Source organism: Actinia tenebrosa, unplaced genomic scaffold, assembly GCF_029948245.1.
Source record: "Actinia tenebrosa isolate PJP-AT-01 unplaced genomic scaffold, QUT_ActTen_1.0 PGA_scaffold13__45_contigs__length_12533684, whole genome shotgun sequence".
Taxonomy (NCBI): Eukaryota; Metazoa; Cnidaria; class Anthozoa; order Actiniaria; family Actiniidae; genus Actinia; species Actinia tenebrosa.
This window is the reverse complement of record NW_028292573.1, coordinates 11251107-11263382: the sequence shown is the minus strand read 5'-3', so window position 1 is coordinate 11263382 and position 12276 is coordinate 11251107. Positions and strand designations below refer to the sequence as shown.

General features: G+C 36.4%; 1 protein-coding gene and 1 pseudogene across 3 annotated transcripts in view; one reads left to right on the top strand and one right to left on the bottom strand.

Moving 5' to 3' along the window:
* The window catches only part of LOC116293177 (uncharacterized), a 31091-nt gene that overhangs the window by 3448 nt on the left and 15367 nt on the right, over window positions 1-12276 (top strand). Inside the window, exons 1-7 of one of the 3 annotated variants that reach the window (XM_089028940.1) lie at window positions 1462-1894; window positions 4144-4390; window positions 4882-4925; window positions 5986-6413; window positions 6983-7081; window positions 10851-10889; window positions 11548-11598. In XM_089028940.1, coding sequence (XP_088885066.1) covers window positions 4903-4925; window positions 5986-6413; window positions 6983-7081; window positions 10851-10889; window positions 11548-11598 — 640 coding nt within the window. In that variant the 5' untranslated portion in view covers window positions 1462-1894; window positions 4144-4390; window positions 4882-4902. Of the gene's footprint in view, window positions 1-1460; window positions 1895-4143; window positions 4391-4881; window positions 4926-5985; window positions 6414-6982; window positions 7082-10850; window positions 10890-11547; window positions 11599-12276 lie in introns of those variants that run through there. The other 2 variants (XM_089028941.1, XM_089028942.1) reach the window with 2 other exon arrangements.
* On the bottom strand, window positions 7617-9973 carry LOC148911838 (uncharacterized; annotated as a pseudogene).

Sequence of the window (12276 nt, the reverse complement as noted above, 5' to 3'; positions counted from 1 at the left end):
TGTATGTGTGTGTGTGTATGTGTGTATGTGTGTTTGTGTGTGTGTGTGTATGTGTGTATGTTATGTGTGTATGTGTGTATGTGTGTATGTGTGTATGTGTGTATGTGTGTATGTGTGTATGTGTGTATGTGTGTATGTGTGTATGTGTGTATGTGTGTATGTGTGTATGTGTGTATGTGTGTGTGTGTGTTGTGTGTATTTGTGTTGTGTGTATGTGTGTTGTTGTGTATGTGTGTGTATGTGTGTATGTGTGTTGTGTGTGTGTGTGTGTGTGCGCGCGCGCGCGCGCGTGTGTGCGTGCGTGCGTGCGTGCGTGTGTATGTGTGTTTTTTGTTTGTTTGTTTGTTTGTTTGTTTGTTTTCCCCGCTTTTCCAGTACAACAGCATCAGAGAACGCGCTTAGTTTTTAGAATTGTGTATTATATGTGGGCGTACACAAGTGAGAAGACTTGCGGAAATTTTCTGTTCTTCTACATGCAACTATAATCCATACAAAAGGACTTCGATCTGGGTTTAGAATATTTAGAGCACGAAGGGATCCCATTAACTAAAAGCTACTAATAAAAAAATACACATTAAGTACTAGAATTAATGATGATGCTAAGATCACGATGTTTTAGCCTTTGGCTCTCGAGCCAATGAATAGGCAGGGATGTAGCCAGGATTTTGTCTTGTCTTTAAAACAGCGGTCAAGCCGCGTGAAATTGGGCCTGTTCGCACAAAACCTGTCTGTTCGCACTACTGAGATACCAAAATATGCTGCAAACTACTTATGTCAAATCCATAGGAATATATATTGATTGCAGCAGTATGAGATCGTCAGGATGTTACTAAAACAGGGAATGGGGAGAAGAACAGTCATGAATTAGCTGAATATGAATCGAAACACTAAATGTAATACTTACTGATTATCAGTCTCCTTTTTATCGAACATTTTTAGTACGATTACGAACCACTTTTTCAAGTTCCAAATTACCGCTGTGTTTAATTTCTTGATCACAGACTCATTTACTCATTATTGAGACTCGAGTCTCGTATCAGTATCCAATATTCACAAATAGCAACCCTTAAACGTTTATGCGCTACTAATGGGCTTCATGAATTGTAATCTGAATAGTCTCTACGTGCTGTTCGCAGAAAATTAAAACGGTGAAAGTTGACTTTGCTGCGAAAGGGACCCCCCAAATAAATCATAGCCCCCCTCCCTCCCTCCCCCTAAACAATCTTGCCGCCATTCAGTTTATTTTTTTTTTATTTATTTATTTTTTTTTTATTTGCTCATTTTCAATGTAATTTGACATAAAATTCAGTAATTGGGAGCGATTTCTAAAACATAATCCCCCCTCCCAATCAAAAGTTCGCTCCGCGGTCTCTTTGCACAATTATAGCAATAATTAGCACTAAAATTATAATTATACAATTATACTAATACAATAGATAAAACAACGACAAAATACAATAGATTTTCTAAATACGTTACATCAACTGATTGCAATAGGTTGCTATCAATAGACGTCACTTCCGGTAATAGCTCTTTTTTGATGGCTTGTAGAATCCTGGAGGTTGTTTTGATCTCTTGTTTTCTGGTTTGATGTCGTGAAAATAGTCAAATACAATAGTTTGAGGACTTATTTTGATATGTTTTGACTTAGCATCCGCTAGTTGCCCCCAAGTCAACCGCTTGTTTGCCCCCCAGTCAACTCCAAAAAAGTCACGTGATTGATAGTAAGCAATGTAATCTTCCGTTCAGAACTTTCCCAGAGTCCTCCGCTCCAACGCCTTCCTGCTTTGTTATCGTGAAGACTCATCTCGAGATATGGAAACTCATATAAACACGTTATCATAATCATCAATTTGTAAAAAAGACTGTTTTGATCCTAATGTTATAGTGATTGGTAAGTAGAACATTATTTAACCAATTTTGTAGCTTTCATGAATTCTTATTTATTTTCAAATGAGTCAGTACATAACTGTATAAGAATTTGGCTTTCATCGGAACATCCATGGTAAGAGCAATATTCGTCTTAAACGCAATGCTTTACCCAACTCAAATCTACTGGGAATACTTTACTTTGTACATTATATTTAAGTCTTAAATGACAATAAAGTACTGTTATGCATATATGTAAATATTATAGACAAAGAAAAGTATTCCCAGTAGATTTGAGTTAATTAAAGCATTGCGTTATAAATAGCCGAATTGGTCTGTGTACGAGTCAAACTATTATTAAAATTTGGATCTTGTTCAAAACCGCTTATATGAAGACATCGTTGACTTTGTAATGCTTAAATGAACTAGACTATATTGAAATATCCATTAAAGATCATCTAATTTAGAGTACCAATGTGTACTTTTTCAGATTTGCTATAATTGATATTTATATACTTATTTCAATAAAGTTAGGCACCTGAAAAGCTATAAAGCTGAGGCCGACAAGGATTATGGGTAGATACATTTTACATGTTTCAACTGCTTGATAACAATTGATGGACTTGCACATCTTTTACCAGTTATAGTCTCACCTCTCCTGAGCATCCTCAAGCTGCAGTCTGTATCAAAAAAGCTTTACTTGTTTGAAATGAATTGTTTCCCATGATCCTCAGTGATCTTAACTTTCTAGGTTTTTGGTGACTAACTTTATTAAATGAGTGTATATGGAGCAGTGTTGTCTCAGGACTAAGACCAGGACCCCATTTATCCAGGCTGGTAGAGTAACCCTGTGAGGCGAGACAACTTTTTCTTATATAATCACTTAACTAGCGTAATTGAGGTGAGACCGCTCAAAACATGAAATATGTGTGCACATAATATGTAATCTGACCTAGAGTAACATGCCATTTGGGTATTCTGGAGGCTTTCTGTGACTTTGAAAGCCAAGTTTTTCTGAAGAATTGAAACTATATAAATGCTCTCCCATGGGAGAGGGCTGTCTCAGGTCCCTGAGACAGCTTTTCTCTCAATAAACAGGGCAAAACACATAAATTTATAAAAATTTTCTTAAATAAATGCAAACAATATTTAAAGTGATTTTAATTCAGGCTTGACGTTTGATATTTTCATACAACTACTGGACATTATTGTCAAACCCCCATTAAAACCATCTTTGTTTGATGATCATTTAAGTGAATCAGGATATTTTAAAATGTAAGGGGTTTCCATAGGTTAATAAAGCTTACTTTAACATGTTTTAACCATGATTCTTAAGATTAAACCAAACTGAACTTTAAAAATGGTACAAACAACCTTAAAGTGCATATGACACGAAAAAATTTACATGTTGGAAATGTGTAGTATATTGGCATTAATAAGAATATAACGGTTAAATTTGTTTCAAAAACATATTTCTCTAGAAATTCAAGAAAATTTAGCACAAGTTGTGACGTCATTTTGTTTACAAGTCTCCAGATTTAGTTGCAAATACACGAAATATGTTTGAATGTAAAATCTTAATTTCAGGTAGTACACTTTTCAGTTTCCTAATATTTGAAGAGTACTACGTAAGCTATCAACTGAAGCAGAATAGAATATACCTTTTGTTGTTATTTTATACGAATTACAATTTATATTTAGTACATTACTACTGAATCTAGAGTACGTGTCAACAAAATGACATCACAAATTGGGCTTAATTTTCTCACATATCTCAAAAAATAAACATTTCATTAGGATATATTTATTATTATTAACAAACTATACATTTTAAACGATGAAATGTTTTCATGTCATATACACTTTAAGAGACATTAAAGTCACAAAAAGATCCTGAAAGTATAAAATACATAAAAATAGTACCTAAAAAAGCATGAAGAAATGCAAGTTTTGTAAAGCACAATAAAAACACAATAAAAGCAATAATCATAAACCAGTTCAAGCTTACTTAAAAATTGCACGGTGTAACAGCAGAAAGGTGTGTAGGAAAAATTCCTCCAAGATTTCTTGTGCTTTTATAACATAAAATATAATTTTTATTAATTGCTTGGGCATTTGTAATTTGCCCATTTAAGACCACAATTGTCAATCCTTTGAATAGGTTACTTATTTAATTTGCATCCAAACAAAGAAATAATACTTAAGGGAATGACACATGATCTGAAATGGGTAAAACATTACACTCAAGCTAAAGAGGTCTATTCTTTCACCTAGAGAGCATTAATTTCTAATTCTTACAAGAGAGAGGTGAGCTGGTCCTGCCAAGGAAGCTTAAGGGGAGACCTTGTATGTATGGAGTTTCTGAAGTTGATGAAGTTGATGGTTTGTCTACCCTGGAAATAGCCAATGTTATCAACAAGGCTTTCCTTGAAGCTTTTGGCATTCTTTATACTTAAAATCAGATGAAAATTAATTCAAATTCTTCTCAGTGCTCTGTATTATTGGTATTCAAGGCTCAAAGGTGAGTGACGTATAAACATACCCATAAAATAGTGTGGTTTTTTAAAATTTTCATCGTTTTCAATATGTCTATTCCATTTAATTTTATTGTATATTTATCCAATTTCCATGCACCTCAAGCCATTATATTTTCTTTTCTTTACTTTTTTTCTATTTGATTCAATTCTATTCCATTTTATCTTATTCCATTCTGCTCTGCAATTCTATTCTACTCCACTCCACTCCACTCCACTCCACTCCACTCCACTCCACTCCACTCCACTCCACTCCACTCCACTCCACTCCACTCCACTCCACTCCACTCCACTCCACTCCACTCCACTCCACTCCACTCCACTCCACTCCTCTCCACTCCATTCCATTTTATTCTATTTTATTCTATTCCATTCGATCGTGTTCTACATTTGTCACTTGTTACTTTATCCATTAATTAACAATGAGAAAAAACAAAATAGCAAAGTCATTACATCAATGTGCAATTGTCTCAAATAGACTTCATCAGGACAGAGATAAATGGACCTTCAAGCAGATACGAGGTAAACAAGAAGTACATCTTCAATTAACTTTTCTATTCACAATGGCCTCACTAGTATGCATGTATGAGAAGTCACTGATTAGCATAATCACTTTAGGCCATAATCACTTTAAGATGACTGCCTGGGGTTCCGTTTGAGCCCACGGTGTGCGTACACACAAATACAGCTCAAAACCGCTAAATAACCTTCAAAATTGTATTGAGGAACCATACATGACAAAAGGGCAAAACCCTAGCTAAAATTTTGCACGGGACTCTATATTTTTCTTTGAATTTCCTAAAAAGCGAAATTTTGTCAAAGTTTCAAAGAACGTAATTATTAGAACCAAGAGAGTTAGAACTTATAGAAAAACCGTTGTGTTTGTTTTTGTTGCGATTTTCGATTCATGAAGCACAGAACATAATGCTGAATTTGGAGCTTATTCTTAAAACTTTCTTAAGATATTTTAATCTAGTTATCGAAAATAGTGTTTAAAATAGATTAGTATCCTGAGAAAACTACTGCCGTAGCTTTTCTATTTTTTGAGTTCTGAATCATATTTTTATTGTGGTTTCCGCCATTTTTCTTAGCTTTCGAAAACTTGTCAAGATGGTAATATTCAAAATTTAATATCTCGAAAACAAGCTGGGCACACCCCATTTTTCTTTTCATTTTTGGAATCAGCGTTAAATTCTGTAACAATTATCTTTCTAAGAAAGTTTCCTAATTAATTAACATTTAATATATAAATAAGGTATAAATAGAATATAAATAAAAATGAGGTCGAATGTCGATTTGGTACTCTCTTTCCTGATCTGCGTTTCTCTCCCTGGTTTTCTTCCCTTGCGCTGTTTTGAATTGGATCTTTGGAGAGATCTGAAAGGTTTGCCTATGCAATTATCAAGCAAGGGTACAGTGGGACAGTTACGAATAGAACATTAAAACATGCAACTGCCGTATCGTTCCGGACGAAGGTTGGAGGGTTATGCTATTAGTGCATGTGGAGATCAAAATTCGTAATTTGTTATAATCTGAATATAACTGATATATCATACCACTTTCCTTTTTTCGATTTTAATAGGAATTTTTGTAGACTGGTCCTTCTTCTCTTGAAAGTTGGAAAACCCAAGCTTCGTCAATTCTTCATCAACAAATGGAAAGCCGTTAAAGGCCATAAACGCTGGACTGATTGCGAAAAAAATGGAGAGGATTTGCTACGACTGTTTACCAATCCCCTTGCACATGAGCTTGACGCAATAAAGTCTGGCAACACACTAGAATGGAGCCTTTCACTTGTCATTAAAGTTCTTTTACATTTAGAAAAGCCATTATTTATTAGAAGAGGCAAAATCAAGGCTCTAAAGTATTTAGGTGAATTGCGTGAAGAGGTTGGCCGTAAACTTGAAACGGAAATTGGAGAAGCTGAGTTCGAGATTAAGTGGAATGATGCGTGTAATGCGTTGAGCTTGTTTGGGGCGAGGTCAAGTGATTTTATGGAAACCAAGAGAGGTGAGTGGTGCGGGACGAAGATCATTGCAAAACCAAATTCCCTAATTTATATATTTGTTCAGTAAACCGTTGTACAGTACACATCACTGTGCATCACCTTTATGCGAAAAATAAAGTAAAAATAAAACAGTATGTCTTGTTACTTTGTACGCTTGTTCTTTTATGAATGAGATATAAAACAGTTTTCCATTTTAAATACTATAATTTAAACGCTAGGATACTGAGAGAACATGAGAGAAGCGTAGGATACCACGGCGCGAAACGTCTCTCGTTTTGTCTAATTATCCAAGTGTTTACTGGGTATAGATCAGAGTATGTGGAATGTAAAACTGTTTTATATCTCCTTTATAAAAGAACAAGCGTAAAAAAATTTTTTAAATGAAAGTGCGAATTTTCTTAAGCCCGAAAAAGAAATGACGTTACCAATTTAGATACTCTCTTCTAAAATCATATGGTATTTCGACCAACAAGAGCGTTAGAACTAAATCTTACAAAGTCAGACCGAGCCTTGGAACTCAAAAAAATACCCGAGTAAAAGCAGTAGTAACTATTCATCCTTTTTCATTTAGATATGAAACAGAATTGGGGTCAGCTTTATCCATTGTTGAGAAACGTCGCCTCGCACGAGAAAGACATTCTGGAAATATTACCAACTTTACATCGGTGTGGTAGGTGAATTATTATAAAATATGTTGCTGTCATTCATTATGGTGATCAGTGGGGATGGTGGTGGTGGTGGTGGTGGTGATGGTGATGGTGATGCTACGATGATGATGGTGACACCATGATAAGGATAGCACGATGGTGATGGTGGTTGTGATGGCATGATGGTTATTGTGATGCAAAGACAAATATTTCCCCCCATTTTGAGGTCACTTACTTTTTTAACAATATGAAAACACTATACAAAATTAATGTTTATAATGTGGTGTTCATGGCTTTTCGGCTACGCCTCGTGGATCCACACTACTTTGACAATGTGATGACGCAATTTATCGAGGACAGACACAAAAAACTGCTGTCGAAGCGATTTTGGTGTCAAATGCATGTAATTCAAAGAGTTTTTTTACCCATTTTAAACCAAAATTTGGCTATTTGTCTAATGTAAAAAGTTTTTTTACTGTTAATTAAATAAGAATCACTATAAATGAAGACATTTGGATTGGCTGACTTTGCAGCTAACTGGAGTAGTATTGAAAAAAATTATACCTGACTGTTTTTGAACTTGTTAAGAAAACTTTGCGGCTCAGTCTTGAAATCTGGTAGACCAAAATATAAGCACTTACCACATCGTGTATAGTGGTCTTGCTCATAGTCTTTTTCGTTTCTGTTTTCGTTTTTGTTTTATATTTCATTTTATTTATTTTTATTTTATAAGCTTCGCCACAAGGGCAGGGAAACCCCAAAGAGCAAAGCTCCACTACGGGGACCCAAAAATAAAGATAATAATAATAATAATAATATAAATATATGAAATTACAACACATACGATCATTGAGAGTACATATTGGACGGCTCGAGTGGCATTTGATGCAGATTGAAGGGATGATGATGATTGTGGGAGATCGAAGTTATAAAACTGTTTGGTTAATTGCATATAGTGATCGAAAAGTTCCTTCTTGAATTGATTTACTGTTGTAATGTTTCCGAGTTGTACTTGTAGAATGTTCCAAACTCTTGTGGCTCTACAATAGAAGCTGTTGTAGAAAGTTACAGTACTGCATTTTGGCACATTTAGTAACACGCAATTGGATGTACTTCTGGTGACTCTTCTGGATGTCTTGATAGAAATATTGGGATCGCTGTTTGAAGTCAGACATTTGTATAGATGGACCAAGCCAAAAATTTCAAGCCAGTATGTTACTGGTAACGGCCCGACCTTAAGAAGGCGATCTTTGTAGGTTACCTCTGTTCTGAATAGAAGCGATAGATGAATTTGGTTGCTCGACATTGCACTCTTTCCATTGTGAGGATCAGAGAAACTGTTTGCGGGGCCCAGACTTGCGAGCAATAAGCAAAATTGCTACGGACAAGAGAAGAGTACAATGCAGTTCGTACACGCAGATCGCTGAGATCTTCTCACAAAGCCGAGCATTTTGTTGGCTTTAGCTGTTGCGTAACTCACATGTAAGTTCCACTTGAGGTCGGTGGAGACAAGGACCCCATGATTGTCTTCACTGTGGAATCCATTAGGTGGTAGAATACGCAGATAGGCGAAACGTTCCTCGTTATAGAGAAAAGGCAGCAACTTGGAAAGGTTGAGATCCATACGCCATACCTTGCACCATTCACATATTTGGTCAAGGTCATGCTGAAGGCTGTCCCCATTCTCAGAGTTTTTTTATTTCACAATAGCAATTTGTGTCGTCTGCAAACAGGGCAACGGATGACATTACCACTTGGGGCAAATCGTTCACATACAACAGGAATAGAAGAGGACCGAGGATCGATCCTTGAGGCACGCCAGATATAACTCGGAGTGGTGGAGATGTTTCACCAAGGACGGTGACTCCTTGGAGTCGATCTGTCAGATAGTTTTCAAACCATTTCAAAAAATTTCCATCTATCCCGAAGCTTTGTAGTTTCCTGAGAAGCAGTTGGTGGTCAACCCTATCAAAGGCTTTGGCAAAGTCCAGATAGATAGCGTCGGTCTGCACTCTCTTGTCGAGTTGTTCACCAATTTCATAGAGGACTCGGACTCGTAGAAGCTGGTACTCGTAGATTTCCCCTTTAAAAAGCCAAATTGAAGCTCATGAAGCTGGGGGGAGATGTGATCGATGAGTTTGTTATAGACACAACATTCATTTACTTTTGAGACGATGGGTAATAAGGAGATCGGCCTGTAGTTGGAAACCTCTTTAGTAGGTCCATCTTTTAGGATTGGTACGATGTTAGAAAGTTTCCATTCCGATGGGACCTTCCCTAGAGTCAAACATTTGTCGAAGAGGTTACACGGGGACGAGCAAATATAAGGAGCACAGCTCCTCAACAACTGAGCTGGAATCTTGTCAGGGTCAGTAGCTTTGTTAACATCTAGAGATAGTAGAATGTCACATACATCAGTTGACGAGAGTGATATCGTTTATGGTGCTGGCTGAAGGCACACTATGGTCTCCGCGAGGTGGTAGATGACTATTAGTAACTATTCAATAGGTTTGCAACTTCGGTAGGGTTGTTAGCAGCTGTAGTAGTCTTATCATCACGTATCCAAACCATTGTGCAAGGTACGTTTGAGTGCTTAGAAGCTGATTTGAATACCGACCAGAATTTCTTTGTGCTTGATTTGAGCAACGTTGGCAGAGTTTGATAGAATTCTCTGCGTTTGGAGGCAATAAGTGCCTTTGATCGCCGACGAAACATGCGAAATTTTCCCCATAAGTTGGAAGAGTTGGTTTTAGCTTTAGTTTTTCTCCGAGCTGTCTCTTTTTTCTTTAATAGATGCCTAACGTCATTGTCAATCCACGGGGGAGAGTTGCGTCGTCTAAGAGTCTTCGATGGAATGTGTTCAGAGGCAGCGGCAAGAAATGTGTCACTCCAGCGTTGCCAGTCTGTGTCGACATCTTGATTAGAGATAGGCGAGGGTGAAAGATCGGCTAGGGTTAGGACTTCAAATCAAGACTTATCCAGTCGGCATTTCGATAGTCAAAAACAGTCCTAGAGTCACAGACAAAGTCACAGGTTTTACTTCAGCAAAGAATCGCTCGAGTATTTTCTTTAGATCGGCTGGCTCATTTCCCTCAATTCATGTCATAGTTTGTTTCCTTCTTACACTATTTCTTCCATATATTCAGCCAAAACGATGTACTTTTACTTGCGTTTTCTTTTTTGAACTATTTTTTAGTTGTTTGATAGTAAAATCCGCAAAATCTTTGATTACTTTTGCCTAAAATGAAATGACTGCCATTTTTCCCTCGATTTGCTTTTTCGTCACAATAATCTGTCATCTTATTGGCTAAAATCATTTCCTATTGTTTTAGTATCTAATCAAAAGCGAGAATTCCGTTTGTAATTTGCACTGTGTTTCACTTTTCTGCACTGTATTGAAGAAGTAGAAAACGCGCGCGCGTACTGCAAGCAAGTTTTTAATTTCTTTTATAAAATATAAATTACATGAATGACGAAGCTGAAAGTGCGCGCGCGTCCTGTGTGTTATCCTAAAGCACGCGCTCCCAACCAATCAGTACGCGGGTTTAGAGCAGTTATCTCATAATACACCTTTCTGCATTGAATTACGCTTTTTTGCACTACGGTATTACGCTTGAACAATACTGCTCTAAGCCAATCAGAATTGAGTAGTTTTTTTTCATGTATGTTATTACGACAGCAAGCACATCTTTTATAATTGAAACCAGAAAAGAACCCGGGTTGGTGAATATTGTCTGACTTTTATTTGAGATGCATGTTTGTATCTGATCTTCTGCTATTTTTCGTTATCAGCTGTTCGTTGTCAATCAGCAGAATATACTCCACTTAAAGGTATTGTATTTATTCCCTACCTTTTTTCTCCTTCTCTGGTCTCCATGCATCTTCTCGGCTCCTGTCTGCTCCTTTGCTTTCGTCTCCTCTCGTCTCCTCTCCCTTCTTCTTCTCTAGATAGTTTCAAAGGAATATTCGTATTTATATTCTTGTATGGCCTCGCGCAGTCTCGATCACATTCTTTATCATTTATCAGTGAACGGGTGTATTATACTGTTTCCACAGTATTTCGATAGATAGACTTAAAACGATCATTTTCCTCTTTTGTTTTGTACTGTTTTGTGATGATAGTTATGCGCAAAGAATTGCGCAAAGATTACGGCGCTAATACAATACTCAAATTAGAATACTGCAATATTATCAGATGTTACTGGAATTTAGATTCAGATATATTGTTATACCATCAAGGTGAAGTAAAAATGTTGGCAACATTTTATGTTATTGGTAAAATTGGTTTTCACTGAGCAGCGCTTCCTCTTCCATATTTGTTCTTCTGATTGCGCAATGAGCTGTAAACTAAAAGAAGGCTAATCATTATGTTTTAATTACAAGTTTACATAGAAAGGTCAGTGGCACTTCCCAGGTTGTTTGTCTACATGTCATTTCCAACAACGTTTCAATTTAATCAAAGGTATTTGATTCTTTGATTCGATTGCAGATGAAGGTGTTAAATACATTATTGGACGAATTACTCCTATCAATCTAGCAGGTAAATATTGTCAGTAAAACAGTCAAGAAAGTTGAAAGCTTTTGATCAATATCTCTAAGATGAGATAAAATAAATTTTCCGTCATGAAACATTTTCTGCTTCAATTGCTGGTCGCCCATTAAAAGGTATTACAGTAGAGGTTATGAATTGTTGTCCATGACTGGCTATTTGTACGGTGAAGGGTTTTTACCTATATTTTCAGAATTTTCTTTGTCTGCTCTTTTCCTCTCCTTCCGTCTCCCTTTTTCTTCTCTAAGTAATTTTAAAGACATCCTTCATGGGCTAGCTTGCGAGCATCCGTTCTGCTCACGGTTTACTGCACGTCCGCTCACTGAATATTTTGATAGGCAAAATATCGAGAAAACAAATTTTTCCGTCACTGCTTAAATTCTTAAAGCTCTGAAACAAAGTTGGTGACCCCTCTTATTTATTTTATTTTTTGAAAGCAACCTTGAAGATTCACGGTTCCAGTGGCCTCACTGTAAAAAGATCGTTTTTTGTTTTGTTTTGTTTTTGTTTTTTTTTTGTTTTTGTTTTGTTTTTGTTTTTGTTTTTTGTTTTGTTTTGTTTTTGTTTTGTTTGTTTTTGTTTTTGTTTTTGTTTGCGGTTTTGTGTGTGCGTGTGAGGGTTGTTTGATGATATTCAGTTTCAAATGGCGTAACACCCTCAAGGGGAAGT